This window comes from Neolamprologus multifasciatus, chromosome 12 (assembly GCF_963576455.1).
Source record: "Neolamprologus multifasciatus chromosome 12, fNeoMul1.2, whole genome shotgun sequence".
Lineage (NCBI taxonomy): Eukaryota > Metazoa > Chordata > Actinopteri > Cichliformes > Cichlidae > Neolamprologus > Neolamprologus multifasciatus.
In genome coordinates, this window is record NC_140450.1 from 13,817,792 (window position 1) to 13,834,975 (window position 17,184).

Sequence of the window (17,184 nt, forward strand, 5' to 3'; positions counted from 1 at the left end):
ATGACAGAAAAACTTGAAAATTCATTCACAGAGAAAGAGAGAGATGTAAGAGAAAAGGTGCACCTGTGATTTAGCAAATGTCTCATTGTTTCACAGATGTTTTGGACACCACAGATGCATGAAAGAGAGGGAGTGTGTGAGTGCTCGTACCGGTTCTGCTGAGAGATGACTATGAGCATGATGAGTATGAGGATACCCACAGTCCCAAATACAAAAACCAGTGTGAGATGGACAGGAGACTCTAAGAAGCAAAATGAAACAGAACTCGTCATAATAATGATCACAACCAGTCCTCTGGCTTCATCAATCATACTGTGTTAAATGCTCAAAGGAAAAAAAACAATCATCTTCATTATTTGCAGTTCACCAAAAATGCATTGCATCATTCTAACATATGCGTTACCTGTGCTAGGAATCTCAGTCACTTGAATGAAGATGGATTCGCTGAACTCGCCAAATTTAGTGAAAACCTGCATCCTGCAGCGGATGTGTACTTCATATTCTTTTCCTAAGTGCAGACCGTAGATTGTCTGATGATAGTGTGGCTGAATCTCCAACTGAAAATTGCAAAAACAGACAAACGTTTTGTAAATTTAAAAAAAAATGATGATGATGATGTGCTTAAAAAGAATGATGCAGCTATCCTGACAGAAATAGTATCAACACCAATCTTAAAGGCTGAGTAAGAAAAGGAGGGTGTCAAGAGGTCCGTTTTTATTTTTGGCACCTGTAACTACACAATTACTGATGCACTTCAGATAGACTGGATAGATGACATGCTATTATAACAGATGGACGTGAGGTCCCCAACCATCAGGCGAGCCAAGCGGTAATGAATACGAGCCTGTACACAGTCCCATGGCCTCTGACCTACAGATCCCTCCCTTCACTTCCTTCACAGACGCTAAGGCCTTGCTCTGGCTTCCACAGCCTTGCCAGCAAAGCTGCATTTTAACTACAAGTGTTTAGGGGGGAGGGAAAGAGAAACATAACACTCTGCTTCGATGACCTACAATTCATTTTTAAGAGCATGAGATTTGCTTTTTTTTATTTGTGTTAATGTGCATGTGCAAAATCTGCTTTTGTCAATGTGAGGAACTGTGTGTAAAAAGAAATAATGGGCAAGATTATTAAAAAGTTAGGTATAAAAGACTTACTGTTTCCCAGTTTGTGGTATTTCTGTCTCTGTACTGCAACTCATATTCCAAACGCATCCATCCCAACCTAACATCAGCTGTAGGTGGGGACTCCCAGTTAACCATGACATCATAATTTAGCCTGGAAGGACTTATAGTCATCAGGGTCCAGTTTAAAGACACTGGCGGGTCAGGACGTACTGTCAGAGAAAAGGCAAAAGTTCATATTCGAACAGAAGGAAAGGACACTTCTAGTTACTGATTTGGTATGCTAATTTAGGATCACATAAAAAAGGTTAACAGAATACTAAAAAAATACTGCTTATGTTCAAAAAGTCAATATCTGTTATATCCAGACTGTGTTACTCCCTTTACAAAGATTAAAACATTTAATTCCATTTAACAGATTTAAAACTAAATGATCAACACGTTTTGTTTTTTTGTCTTCATTAATTTAACACGATTGATGAGGACATAAGGACAAAGCAAAGAAGTGAAAACCTCCACGAAGTCATAATTATTAAAGAAGGAGTCCTCCCATTACATTACATTTGTGTAAAACATTGATATTTTGAACTGAGACTGGAGCAAACGCAAGCAATATTGATTGAAACTGCACAGGTCTGATTTGATATTATCATAAACACATCACAAATGGATATTTCTTGGGTATAACTCGAAATGTTAGCCATAAAAAGGAGGGGGAGAAGGCATTTTAAACAATGTCAAGAATCATCTGGAGCTGATTCAACAAGTAGTTGCTATGCTCTTTCTATAAACAAAGAGGTTTGGGAGAATAGGCAGCAACCAAAAGCCTGACCCTACTACAGGTCAAGTGTCTAAGACAACATCAACATCAACAATCAATTTGTACTCATAAAAAGAACAAACAAAGATCTTTCCATGAAGAAGATGTCAGGCAACATATGACGTTGCCATGTGATAATATATTGCTTGTCAGCATCTTCTAGACTCAAAGTATTTACCGCTTAAGCACTGTTTATCTGACATAAGTCCAAAAACAAGTAGAATTTCCTGGTATCCTTCTGCACAAGTAATTCGTTGAACTAGAAGTAACCATTTTGTGCTGTGAAATATGAATATATAATTACATATGAATACATTAAGTAACATCTGTAAAGATCTCCTAATGCTATAAAGGATTTTTACAGACAACCTGAAAATGAGAAACAGTAGGATGTCAAATTTGCTGATAAATCAAAACTTTTTAAAAAATCTGTAAATATGCACAAATCTTGGCTACTAACCAATATTCTCCACACTGAAACAGTCATCTTCATTGAAATAGGTGATGTTGTTTTGAGTGCGAAGCTGCACGCAGTAAGTGATCCATATGGATGTGTGATGTGCATCAAAGAAACATTCCCTATTTGAATGGATATACTTGGGACACTCCTTCCACTGGCTGGTAGGAGGCCTGAATGAGTGAAACAATGGCAGAAGAAACATAAGAAGAAGTAAAAAATTTAATTCTTGTCAAGTGAAGGTTATACCATCATTAATGGAGCTCACTGATTGACACATAACAATGTGCCTACGTGAAGTTTTCTACAAAACAAGCAATTATTAGGATTTCTGAGAGTAAAGCAAGCATTTTGGAGATTACACTCACTCTTTCTTAAGGTAGAAGACTCGGAGTGCTCCAGGAGAGGAGAGGTTGTGGAAGCTGCCAGGACTCCACCAGCAGCGGAACGTCTCCTGGTTCCTTGATATACACTCAGTAAAATGAGGCTCAATGAGAGCTGAAAGACAGTGTTAGAAGAGCAACGATTAGAAAGGAAGTGAGACTGCATTAGGCTAATGAATCACCTTTATTAACATCTATCAGTGTCTGCAGGGGCTTTGCTTTATTGGTCTAACAATACAGAGATACACGGTCTCCTAGGGGGCCGCTATCAATTTGAAAATCATTGCTGTGTTTTCAAATCATCGAATGCGCAAGATTTTCAGAAAGCTTACTCTGAACTTGAGGTCAAGCATACTGAGATTCAAAATCATCTGAGATTTTTAATAGATGCACCTTTAGTATCAATTTCATATGGAGCCCCTCAAAAGGACAGTGGAGAAAAAAAGTTTAAGATGTATTTTTGCGAGAGCCTGAGTTACTTGTGCGAGATCCCGCAAAAGTTTTTGATTGAACTCCAAGCACTTCCAGGTCAGTAATGAGACCTTGGAAACCACAGTTATGGAGGACACACACCCGTGGGACAGATGAATAGATTTTTAGTTTGAGCTTGGCCTAAACTATGAAAATAGATCAGTGCTTGGCAGTAGAGACCGTTTTTATATAAGTGAGAGACATCCGAAGGAGTACTCTGACCTGGCAGTCTTGGCTGAATTCATTAACAGCCAGCTGCAGTACTCAGGTACTGATAGATATACACTAAATGCGGGGGAAAAGTCTTTCTCGGGATCTCGCAAAAATTTTTCGGGACTCTGCAAAAGTAACTTGAATTTTCGCAGAAGTACATCTTCTTTTTTTCCCCCACCAATATTCCTTTGTAATTTGAAAATCCTACTTTGCCTTGTTCTCTAGTTATAAACTTCACAAGATATTCAGAAACCTTGACCTTGAGGTCACTGAGGTTCTAACTCATCTGAGGTTTTAGTAGATGCACCTATAATATCATTTTGAAGCTCCTATGTCTCCTTGTTCTCGAGTTATAACATTCACAAACTTCGCACCACTTGCCCATCCGCCCTCTTGGCCGGTAGTGTGACACCAATGCTGCGTGAGCCTTTTACAGCTCAGTCACCTTTAACTGCACTAATATCATGACTTCTGGTAGTGTCAGACATCACTTTTTCACGGAAAGGCTGAGTAAACTAGATGAAATCTAATCTTAACCTCAGAATTGCAGAAACTTGCCACAGTTGAAAACAATAAAAACACAACAGATAATAGCACCTTACGGTTACAATCCACATTTAAAGACTATCAGATGAGCTCTGGGTATTAAGTGTAATCCTGCATTATTTATACTCAAAGACTTGGTAGACAAATGGAAAATGCTTCCATGGCATGCTTCCACATGATTTCTGAAACAATGCACAAATACAAACTTGCAAATGTGCCAGAAATATTTTATTCCTTTCTTTTAACAACTGCTGCTGCTACCCTGTGAATCCCGTGAATATCCACATACGAGTAGAAAAAAAAAAGAACTTGCTAAAAATGTATTATGCTGCTAACCTTTCGATCTGTCCAAACATTTCGTAACAACCTAACCCCTCCTCCCTCCCAGCCCCCCCACTCCTGCCGGAGATCAGTTTCTCGCCCAGCAGAATATAGAGTCCCAGAGTTTGGTGCAACCATAAATAAGCAGCTGAAAGTACCATTGATTTCTGCTCCACTGGCTCTCCGCCAGCTCTCTCTTCTCACGGCCTGCATTATAAATCACACACAGACCTAGAACATAAACATGCATCAAAACACAGGGGAAAGAAATTACAGACCAACTGGAGCTGATAGTTTCTAAACATAAAACCAAAACATATCTCCACACAGACTCGTTAAAGATTGTTCACTTGTAAAAAAGAAAAAAGAAGAAGAAGAAGAAGAAGAAGAAGAAAGGCACGCTACTGGCATCTGCATACAGACATACACCTACCAAGCATGCATCCTGATTCAACTTACACACATCTAACTACAACAAGACAAGCTATCAACAAGACCAACTCAGGCAGGGCAGTCAACGCACACACCATTTATTCACGTAGAATATAAACCTATTTCGTTTCCATGCTATTTGGTGCCAGTATAACCTCATAATTCTCTGCATTCCTGTGCAGTTGTGCCTTTCCCACCTCCCCTCCCTTCACCTTTTGCACGCTGTTGTGCTTCCCCGAGGTTTGCTATTTCAGCTCGGCTTCCCTTCCCCATCCAACAAATTCCAGCTGCAACCATCAAAGAGCTTTCTGCAGACGCTGAATGCAAGAAGGCCTTAGAACTACAGAAGAATGGGATACTACAGAAGCAAAGCTTCTAAGGTCCTAGGGTTTTTATATGGGCTGTAAATTTGGGGGGGGATAATAATTTGTATTGATTGGTACTTACACGTCTGGAAATGTTTGGGGTTACTCACAACTCACAAGAATTTTTATGATCATCAATAATTACGTAATAAGATGAGCTTCTTTTTTTTTACGCGTTTCATCTCCCAGTTGTTATTCTTGTCTGCGAGAGAAGAAGAATCTTGAGGTCAAAGAGCAATGCCATATTTTTAAAAAAGCTATTTGCATTTTTTGAACTTAAAACCATGTCAAAGGTGAAAGGTTGAGCCGCAACACCTGGAGGGTCACACTCTAATTTTGTCATTTTCACTCATTTCCTCCTTTTCAGTATTTCAAAGGATAAAAACGGGACCGTTCCAGCTGTAACTGACTCACAAGCCAGGGGGTAATGTTTTGACAGGAGGATGTTGATTACCTGACTGCATAGGCTTGTAATATTTTTTTAAGGCTGTGCTCACATTATCTGCATGTAGTCATATATAACTACATATATAACTATACTTGAGTTTCAGTAATGGAAAGCTAAATCCTGCCTGTACCTGCCAGGTACTAAATGAGCTGAAAGCCTGTGGCTGGAAGAAGAAAACTAATTTGAACATGTGTGCGCGTATGTGTGTGTACATGTGTGTGTACATGTGTGTGTGTGGGTGTACTGCCTCATCCTGGCTGTCCATATGTATCTGTCTGTCCACGTGGATGTGCAGCTGAGACTGATAAACAGCTCTTAGCTTCACGTCCTCTCTTCATCAGTCTGTGTAGAGGAGCTAGGAAACCATTTATCTACCCGCATGTCAGCTTTAGCCATTAGGGTTTAAATCCACTAAGAAACCTAAATAAAGCACTCGGCCCTAGGCTCTCACATCGGCTGGCAAACAGAACTGAAAAAGGCGAGAGAAAAAGGTGCAACCAGCATTTACCAGTTACCTCACTGCGAAATGCTGGATTGTAATGAGGAGTGGAATGATCACCTTTTCCAGCTCATTTGCAGATTTAAGTTAATGTTGAGGTTAGTCATGCTCCAAAAGGCTGACTAAAGGAACAGCGAGATGTGATGGAAAACGGGGAAGGAAGAGTGACGCCACTAAAAAACAAACATTAGCCGGTACTACAAATGTCACTTGATGAAAAGAGATGCTTTGAAATTAAATCAGAGCAGCATTTTCTTTTAATCAATATTTCTATTAATAAAGGCAAACTAAGTCAGTGTAGGCGACTGTTTATACACTGCAGATCATTTATAATCTGTCCCAACTGTCACCCCATGTGACGTTCCTCTGGGTTCAGTTTTGGGTCCATTACTCTTTGCACACTCTTCATGTGTGCAAATATTAGTAGTTACTGACTGATGTATAAAGAACATGAAAATTAAATACATATGGTTAGCTACGATACTTTGATCAGGTCATATTGACAGAAATGCCTTAGCATTTTTTTAAAAACTGAATCTTTGTGAAAACGTAAGAGAAAGACAGAAAAAACTCTGTTTATGATTTTTTTTTTTATCATGAATTAGATTCACACTAATAGATTTCCATGTAAATGTTCCATTACATTTGTCAACCGTAAAGCTCTTCAGCCCTGTTTACCCCATATTGTGGGCTACATCTATTACTTGGGAGTTAGACTTTTTGTTCGGGCACATGTTTAGGTATTTTTGTCCACTTCTTACTTATGATCACTATAAACAATGTCAAAAAGACATGTAAATGAGAACTTCTTGATGTCTCTTCATCGTGGTTTTAGGTTAAAAATGATTTGGTTGCCCTGTACTTTAAGAGAACACACAGACCTGCCAACTGAGCCTGTTGTCCCCAGTCACATTGTTCACATAACTCAAGAGTCTGCTCTCAGTTGACCACAGAAAAACCCCATAAAATTACATGACACTAAAAGCAGCCTTGTTTCTGGAAGTATTCATTTAAACCATAAATATAAATGATAACATTTATAGGAGTAAAACTATAACTTAAACAGCACAATTTTAAAATAATTTAGCATAAACCCTCTATGCTAAAAATGTTGTGACAATGTGAGATAGGTAAGTAAAAACAGAATGTAATGATTTGCAAACTGCATAAACCAATATTTATTAACCAAAAAACAAAAAGATATTAAATATCTAAACTGAGAAAATGTATAATTTTAAAAAAAGGGGGGGGGGGGGAATTCTGGCAACAAGTTTCTAAAAAGGTTGGGACAGGAGCAAGTAGAGGCTGGAAAACTAAACGGTATTACAAAGAAACAGATGGAAGAGCATTTTGCAACTAATTAAGTTCACTGGCAACAGTTTATTAACACAACTTGATACAAAAAGAACATCTTAGAAAGACGGAGATTCTCTGGAGTAGAGAAAGCAAGAAATTCACCAGTCTGCACCAAACTGTGTCTAAAATGTGAAACTATTTCAGAATAAGGTTTCTCAATGTAAAATTGCAAAGACAGTACATAATGTCATGAAAACAGACAGAGGATCTGGAGAAATCTCTGTGAGCAACAGACATGGATAAAAATCAATAATGGATACCCGGGCTCTCAGGCAGCACTGCACTAAAAGCAGGAATGATCCTGTCATAGAAGTCACTGACTGAGCTCAGGAACACTTCCACAGAAGACCATCTTTGAACACAGTTCACAGACAGTGATTTCTGTGTTCTATGTGAATAAAACATGTTTATGAGATTTGTAAATCATTTAATTCTTTTTTCATTTTGCACAGTGTTGCAACAGTTTTGGAATTGGGGTTGTGTTTGAAGGTGCTAGTTTTCCAGTCAATTCACATATGCCTTATTCTACGCTCCCCATGTCTATTACACATCTATTCTTGGCAGGTGTCGAGCCGTAGTACCTGCCTAGCAAACTTGAGACCTTTCTGGCTGTTCAGCACCAACTTCTGCCATATGATCGTTTTTTTCCAGCGCCATCATTCTGTTTGTGTTTGTGTGTATTTCTGTTATCCAGATGGAGAAGTTGGCAGCACATGCTGACACTGTGCTAAGAGTAAAAGTGCCTGTCAGTCTGCACATGCCAAGTCCTACATTATATCCCTGCACCAGAGCCCAAAGAGACACGCACACATACACAGGCGCACACACGGTAGAAGTATAACTGTGTGCAGCACACAACGTAATTTTTTTCCCATGGGAACATGTCTTGGATGACGAGGAAAAGAAAGAATCAGAGAGAAAAATTTGGGGACAAAGTCTAGAAGAAATTTATTTCATATTCATAATACTCTCATACATCTTCGTCATCTTCAAATAAAACAGGCAATGAAAATTACAAGCCCCAAACTGGGTTTAATGGTGAAGGTTACATAGTGACTTAGGACATGGTGCAACACTTGACAGAGCCAGTAAGAGCGAGAAGCAGGCCAGAAGAGAGCGGGAGAAAGGTGAGCGATTGCAACAGGATACAAACAACGGAATGTAAATAGGTGATATAAATAACTCCCAGCTTGCACATGCAGTTCCATACTCAAGTCCACGGACACACACAAATGCATATGCACTAAACTTACACCTTGAAAACAATAAGCGACAAAAAATATGTCATTGTTTTGTTCCTTGAATACATCCTGCCTCTCCGCTCAGTAACACAACAGGACATGCAATGGGGCTTCTTCTCGTTTGAAGCTTGACTGAATGTCAAGTTCTCGATTCATCTGATCCTCATAACAATGTTCATACCTTTGAAGTCCCAGAGACACAGCCCGGTGTGTTTAGCCGCATAGTGACCCAGTCAGCTTATTGTAGTCACAGTGACTAATGATGTTAATCTTCTGTAATGCCATTACAGCTCACAGATTTAGCTTAGTTATGTCATATTATGTCCACGTTCAAGTAAAGAACAAGTGTTGTTCTCGCTCCTAATTTTGTTCTTTGGAGTTTGTACTGGAGGGTGTCAGAGATTCTCATATGGGACAAATCAAATTTCTATTACAGTGTGATACATCAACACTGTAGGGAGGTGAAATAAAGACAAAATTTCTAGGTTAGCTGGTATTCAATTAGCTTATAGGCTTTTATTTATGTTTTCTGCTATATTCACGATTGTTAGCAAACTTTCTTTAAGGCTTTTCTTACAGTTCTTTGCATCTGGGACTAGGGCTGTGCGATATGACCAAAATCTCATTTCCCAATATAAGAATTCTATCGATATAACGATATAAATCACAAAAATGTAACATTTTCTGTAAATTCTGTGAATCTCCGGCAGCTCGTCTTGCGGGAAGTGTTTCCAGCTGCGCGTCATGTAGCTGGAGTCGAGTGTTTTGACAGATGCATGAAACGATACATTTTTAGACATAAGTTGTAACGCCCGCCGTTTTCTTTGTGAGTATTTATTACACGGCGTGCTGCGGGGAAAAGCCTGTTCTAACGTTTGAGTCCAAGGTTTATTTTTTAGCACCTGGCGGCTCTTTTTTACTTCTCATCCGTAAATAATCTGCTCTTTCACGTGATTCAGTGTATTTTGAAAAGTCTCAACAGGTTGAGCTTTATTGTGAAAGGTTTATGTGGAACATAAACAAGTGGACAGCGATGCTGTTACCGTCGTTGTTGCTAACCACAACGCATAAAAACAGGCGCTTGTCCGTCCGTAGTGTGGTTATAATATAGCCACTACAGTGACCATCAAAACGATGAAAAAATATTGCCGTAAACAGTTTATTTTGCGACACCACGAAACAAACGATAGCGTAAAATGAAACGATAGACGTTTTTATATCGTCATCCGATATATATCGTTATATCGAACAGCCCTATCTGGGACCACTTTGTATGACAGTAAGCAGTTTTTGCTTACAAAAAACCCAGTGACTATTGTGAGTAATATATTCTACATTTTTAACAATCACTTTTTCAGTAAAGTGCTCGTGGAAAAAAGAAACCATTAAAAATGTAAAATCCTGCAGCTTCTCAAGTTTTTATGTCCAAACTTCTTTTGCTGCTTGAATCGAATTCCAAATGTCATGAGGTGTTGACATCAGACATAAAGAGATGTTTTCACGCAGCAACACCTAAAGTCTAATCAAAATCACAAATTTGCACCAGGTGGACATAGACAGAGGAAAAATCTGCGAAAAAAATCTTAAAAGAGACGATTCAATGTCTCTTTAAAAATAGGAAAAACCTGAGAGGGCTTGGAGAATGAAAGTGAATGAAACAGTAGGCCTGAGACAACTCTTCTGATTCTTGTGAATCAACAATTTGTCGTGTAAACGTATTTAGTGCGCAAAGTAAGACCATTTCCAATCACATTAGAGAACGAGGCACAGCGACTGCAGTTATGTATGCGAGTGTAGCGGGAGATACACCGCATGAGATGCATTCTCGCCACTAGGAAAGCGTGCTTGCCTGGGTAGTGAGTGCAAAGAGTCGGGTCAGATGGCAACTGCTCATTTGCTGCGCATGCATCGGATTTACCTGCTCTAGTGTCACATGCGCTTAATCAGACCACATGGACCTTGAACTCTGGACATGGCAGAGTACAGACATTTTAATGTCCAAGCTGTCAGAGCCAGGTATTTGAATTCTTGTCTCTCTGCCAGGAAATGCAGACAACAGTCCAGGACTGTTGCTGATGTGTGAAAATGTTTTTTAATCTATCCTCTGGTATTTCTCCATCAATCCTGCAGCATATGACACTTTCCTATTCAATGTACAGATATGAAAATCAGGGCATATTTCCTGCATGCAAAATGTTAAGTTAGTCTTCTTTGCAGCATTGGTTCTATCACACAGTACTTTCCCAACCATGAATTCCCCTCAGCTTCTGCTATCTACAATATGCATGTCTCTCTTCTGCTCTTCCAACTTTGTGTTTAACTTCAGGCACCATTACCCACACAAGGCCCCAACTTTGAAGCTCACACCCACTGCTTGTCGTTGAAGCAGATGTAACTGTGGATTGTGTGTACAAGCCAGATGGACCAAACCTCTGCACGGTTACCACTAGCTACCACTTCTGTGGTAAGGAACACAGACCTGTTGAACAGAATCAATCTATGTGCTTAAGGAGTGAGGTCCTTTTGAGCCACACAGACAATCAAGGAAGGAAGGTTGTGGAAGAAAATAAAAGAAAAAGGAAATTGTGTGTGTGTGAGTGTATATGTGAGCAAGGATAGATAGAATGAAATGACTAACACAGCCTATAATCACTATGGTAAGCCTTTAACTACATAGGAGCATCTCCAAATGTGTACTCTTGGCTTGTTCTGTGGCTCGCCTAACAACAGACATAAATATGCTGCAGACACAGAATTCCAGGAAGACTCTTTTAAGTCCATAAGCGGAGCAACAAAATGATTTTAAACAACTCCAAAAGCATAATGCTGAGGGTGGTTCACATACTGCACAAGACTGCATTCTTACTGTAACGTTATTTTTTAGGTATATAAAAAGGCCTATGCAAAGCATTTTCCATTTAAGCCGTAGTGAATTCCACAGAATTCCAGGAAGACTCTTTTAAGTCCATAAGCGGAGCAACAAAATGATTTTAAACAACTCCAAAAGCATAATGCTGAGGGTGGTTCACATACTGCACAAGACTGCATTCTTACTGTAACGTTATTTTTTAGGTATATAAAAAGGCCCATGCAAAGCATTTTCCATAGGGCTGGGTATCGTCACTGATTTTTAGAATCGATTCAATTCCGATTCACAAGGTCCAGAATCGATTCGATCCACGATTCGATTTAATTCGATTCGATTCGCTTCGATTTGAATATGGGAAATTTTGACAGTCAGAAATATTATAATTCAGATCAGTACATTTACATATTTTTGTATCTATTAAAAGGAAGCTGACACACGCAAGACTTTATCAAAGGTGTGAGCGTCACAGCAGATGCCTTTGTGTCAAAGTAGCTGAAGATAAAACACAGAAACACATGAAGGTGATTTTTCCTGGCCTGGGATTTTATAAAAATATTCTGCAGTACATCAAAAACGAAAGAAAACCATTAATCACCACATGAACATTACCTCTGAAGTTACAGCGGTTTTATTAGAGACACGGCTAAGCATTTTGCATTTTGCATAATTTTAAAAAGTTTACATTTGTTCAGCATTGAACGGCAGAAATTAGGTTTTCTTTTCGGAAGTATATAAAACAGAAAAAAAAAAAAGTCGGCCGATAGCGCTGTAAACAACGGTAGACTTGTGCGTAACAAGCAAGCGAATAATGCAGAAAACCGTACAGAGAGAGAGAGGGGGAGAGAGAGAGAGAGAGCTGTGCATCGTGGTCGAAGCAAAACAGTAAAAGTAAGAGTGAATACATGACGTTTTTGTGAAGCGTAGTTTGGATCTTCTTTTTCTGCTGGTTCGGAAATAAAGGAGGTGAACACAAAGCGCAGACCCGCCGACAGATCAGAATCAGCGGGCTGTCGGCTTTCCGCCCCGACTGTGAGAAATTCGACATCTAACTGATTCTGATCCGCGGGCTGCGCTGTGTGTTTAAGTCTTTGTGCAGAATCCCTGCTCTCATTTACTGTTTTAGCTGTTTGGTGGTTGTTGAAATTTTGTGAGATTTCACCTGAGATTCTGGCATTTCGGGCAAAATAAATTTATATTAAAAAATCGATTCAGGATTTTAATGAATCGATTTTACGTAATCCAAGCCAGAATCGATTTTAATCGATAAATCGATTATAAAAACCCACCCCTAATTTTCCATTTAAGCCGTAGTGAGAAGAGCAGCTGTCCAGACTGGAAGTTGTGCTGTGGTGAGCTTGGGAAAGGCACAGGCTGCATGTGTTTGCTCATGCTATCACAGGCTGCTTTGTGTTTACAGATGTTTTAACGGTTGTTGAGGAAGACCAGGACTGAACTACCACAGTGGTCACTAGGAACCATTTCAACATTTGAGGTGAACCAAACAGAATGTTCGATGGTTTTGACATCACCTGGTTATCAGCAGTTTTTCCTGAGAGCTTATCAGAATGGTACTGTAAAAGTGACAGAGATAAAGATATTTGATCCACTTTGTTAATAACGTCAAAAGGCAAGGCAAAGACACAGAGCTCAAAACGTATCCTCAGACATTACTCTCAGCTACACCAAATTTAATACCTGAACTACATACCTTGCCCTGCTTCCTCGTCTCCTCCTGCCACATCAGAAAATATATGAAAACAATAACGGGAAGGCATAGAAATTATAACCCGTAACACGAACCTCAACTATAAACAACAATTCAGGCCCGAGGCAAAGAAGATGGACTGATTTACAACAAAAATCTGAGAAAGAACGGTTTCTTTTGCACCAGTACTGGCATCGGGAAGAGAAATAACTTGAACTTTCAGCACTTGAACTTTCAAACTTGATTCCACTTATTCCTCTCTATAAAAATCAACCTAGAGAGCCTGTGTACCATCCTGAACATGTATGACTGAATTGCAACTTGCCATAATTAAATATAAAGTAGTTTTAGAGCAGTGAACAGAGCGTTGGAGGGGGACTGACCCCCGCACACTAAAGAAGTCAAAGGTGGAAAGTTACTTCTAAGACATTTTAAGGTAGGAATCAATTATTTTTATAGGAAAAAAAACTTTAAATGAGGGAAGGAGAAGAACTTTAGCTAGATAAAAGATGGTGAAACGTTCATTTATTGTCACTGTGTTTCAGATTGCTGCAGATTGCATAACAGCAAATGGAAAAAAAAAAATAGAAAAGACGCACTAGTGTGGACTTGATCTTAATTTGACCGGAGAAAACACGATGACTTGGCATTCTTTGGTGGATTCCAGTGGTATTTTTCCATCTGTTTCTCATTAAACCCATACAAAGGAAGATGAAGTGTCTTAGTAAATTGGCAAGCTATTTCCCTGTTTAAGAATACCGAAGATATGGCAAAATTACAAAACTAAAACTACTGCTTGATTCCATTTATTGGTTACTCAATCAATAAAACTGTGTACTGGTAAATAAGTCAATCAAGCTGTGTTTTCTTGAACATAATGATCTGCAGGTTCTTTGTACTCTCTGCTTACAGCAATCTGAGTTTGCATTCTAAAAGCAGGAAAACACTGCACACTATTAAATGTCACCTACATCAAAAGCACTATAAAAACGAGAGGGAAATAAATTGTTCAATGCTGTCAACTGCACTATTAATAACTTAAAATAGCATATAAGGCATGCCATACCTTCCATAACCATGCAGACATCATGTGCTGCGATGCTTAGGCGCTCTTTTTCAAAGGCAATCCAAGTACAGAGAGAGATTTTACTAATGCAAATCTAAGGTAATGATAAATAGTTTGCATGTAATACGTGCACGTGCAAGTGCAGGGCCAAAATCAAACAGTTTAAATTCCACTAATGTTTCTCCAGGTAATATGCATGCTTACCATTCTGGCAACAGGTGCTGCAGCAGCCAGCAGGCTGCCCAGAGATGGCCTGGAGATCTCAGGTCACTGACTCATGCTGTCTGGCTCACCTTTTAATGGCAATGAACAGATGCACCTAAGAATATACTCAGAGCACACTACCTTGCCAAAATATAACTGGTTTGCACGCTTTAAACGTCATTAAATGTATGCAAATGTATCGAGCATCTGATTTCAATTATAGGACTTTTTCTCTGGATCAAACAAAAACATTCAATCAACAGATTAAGACAGAATTAAGCTGCCTGCTGATGGTTAAGCTGCTAGCTCAATCTTTTTGGACTACAATCCTTACCATAACAAACTACAGCCAATTAATTTGGATGGAAATAAAGTATTTTCATCCAAATGTGCACAACTATAATCCCAATAGATGCCTTAAATCCACAATGTACTGATTCATTGCTTGAACAAGAGTCAGTTCTGTTTTATCCAAGCTGAACCAGTTCCATCTGCAATAAAAACTTTGGTCAGAAAATGCCTTCTTATCCGTCTTCCAGAAGTAATCCTCATAAAATACATCCAGGAATGCAGACACTGCCGCACAAGAGATTTTCCTCTTGACCACCTTCGACTGATCACTTTTTTGGGGTTGCTAGGAATTTCTCAAACCTGTTTGTTGCAGAATAAACACCGTTTTTATTTTCCAGGTTTTACACTTTTGCCTTAGTTGTAGTTGTTTCTATCATTAGGCTAAAATGTCAATTCATTATTTCACACTTATTTTGTGGTTGTTTGCAAGTTTTTGGTTTTAAATGTTAAATTATGGCAAAATCAACTCATTCCCTCATCTGCAGTATTCTTTCACCTAATTATTTCAGATAGATCGGTGGCACCTGGGTTAGCTGGCTGAACATCCTGCATCATCCTGTCCCTGGACTTTGACAGAGCAGCCCCAGTCATATATTTACCCCGAGTCTATTGATCACTATCCTGCCTGACAAGCCAGATCAGGAAAATGCAGCGTTTGCTCAACAGTGAACCTTTCCACATGAATCTGAACAAACAGCATTCTGCAACTGATGTCTGACAAAAGACGTGATAACAAGTGTCAACAACATGCTGCACGCAAAACACACTTGTTAATATTTGATGAGGTGAACATAGAAAGAGAGAAGAATTATGTGTTTTTTTTCTCACATGTTATTTCTCCCTCTAACTGGTTGTGACACAAAGCTGTAAGAACACCAGTAACTTACCTGATGATGTCGTGTTGTCCCAGTCTGGGAGAAATGTAGATCCTGAAGAGGGCAGCCAATCCAGGGAGGAAAGAATGAGAAGAATCAGGAGATTAGAGGCGAGTGAGAGAGCCATGATGCTGTGGAGAGACAGACGACAGAATAAGAGAGGACAGAGACACTGTGATTATAATTATCAGCTGAACTCCATGGTGACACTCCCATGTGAACTAGCCTCCTTCCCCCACTAACGCCATCTTTTTCTCTCTGGCCTGTGAGCACAATTTGTGACCGCTATTTATTTTCAGTTGGTGTACATGAAACCAAACACTGGACAGGATGTAAGGAATTATCACGGGAGTTTGCAGCTACGGCATTTCAAAGCTGAAAATATGAATGGTGGGGTTTACGTGTGTTGTTTCGCTTTGTGTGAACTCTAAAAGAAAACATTTTTTATCATTTCAGAAAAGATCTCAGTAACAGTTCTATTAGTTACAGCTACTTGAAATAACTTTTCCATGACGTACACTCTACCTTCTGACCGTTTAGATGGTTAAATCCATTCGTTTCACAATCGATTACATCATTAGACAGATATATGCTCCTGAAAGCCTGTTATTAGCGCCAGGGCAAGTTTTTAAAACATTACTTAGCTCCATGTTTCTTTGGTTTATTAACAATAGATGTGTCAGTATTGAAAAACTGATGCACTATTACATTTAAAGTTATTAGCGGAAACAGATGTGACGTTAAAACTTCCAACAAATAAAAAGCAAAATTAGCATTTGCTTGGAATAGCTGTAGCCACTTGAGTGAATAAAATCATGTTCCGATCCATGCTTAATCATCCAGGTAAGGAAATTCCAGAATGGGAGAATGTCACATCCGCTTGAACAGAACTAACTCTCTGGGAAAATCATGTTCCTTTTGTATCAGCTGGGAATTATAGATCTTTGTTAAATTAGAGTTATTAGCATTTTCTGTAGGGTAGGTTTCTGATGGGTAAGTAAAAAGTAGTTATCTAGAAACGATGATGAACACTCCCCACACACACACACACAAAACCCAACAAACTGGCTTTTCAAGACCAAAATATTTTAGATAAAAACCAACAACCGCATTGTTCCTCCTGCATCCGAGGTTCGACTAGCGGACGAACTCTCCTTTCCAGCACCCTGGCATAGACTTTCCCGGGGAGGCTGAGGAGTGTAATCCCCCTGTAGTTGGAACACACCCTCCGGTCCCCCTTCTTAAAGATGGGGACCACCACCCCGGTCTGCCAATCCAGGGGTACTGCCCCTGATCTCCACGCAACATTGCAGAGGCGTGTCAACCAGGACAGCCCTACAACGTCCAGAGCCTTCAGGAACTCGGGGCGGACCTCATCAACACCAGGGGCTCTGCCACCAAGGAGTTGTTTAACTGCCTCAGTGACCTCGCCCCCGGA

General features: G+C 39.5%; 1 protein-coding gene across 4 annotated transcripts in view; it reads right to left on the reverse strand.

Moving 5' to 3' along the window:
* ghra (growth hormone receptor a) overlaps positions 1-17,184 on the reverse strand; it is a 38,017-nt gene that overhangs the window by 11,161 nt on the left and 9,672 nt on the right. For all 4 annotated transcript variants that reach the window (XM_085181568.1, XM_085181564.1, XM_085181567.1 and 1 more), the window contains exons 2-7: positions 15,759-15,877; positions 2,770-2,899; positions 2,405-2,574; positions 1,158-1,336; positions 404-557; positions 151-241 (exon numbers count right to left, since the gene is read on the reverse strand). In XM_085181568.1, coding sequence (XP_085037694.1) covers positions 151-241; positions 404-557; positions 1,158-1,336; positions 2,405-2,574; positions 2,770-2,899; positions 15,759-15,877 — 843 coding nt within the window. The remainder of the gene's footprint in view (positions 1-150; positions 242-403; positions 558-1,157; positions 1,337-2,404; positions 2,575-2,769; positions 2,900-15,758; positions 15,878-17,184) is intronic.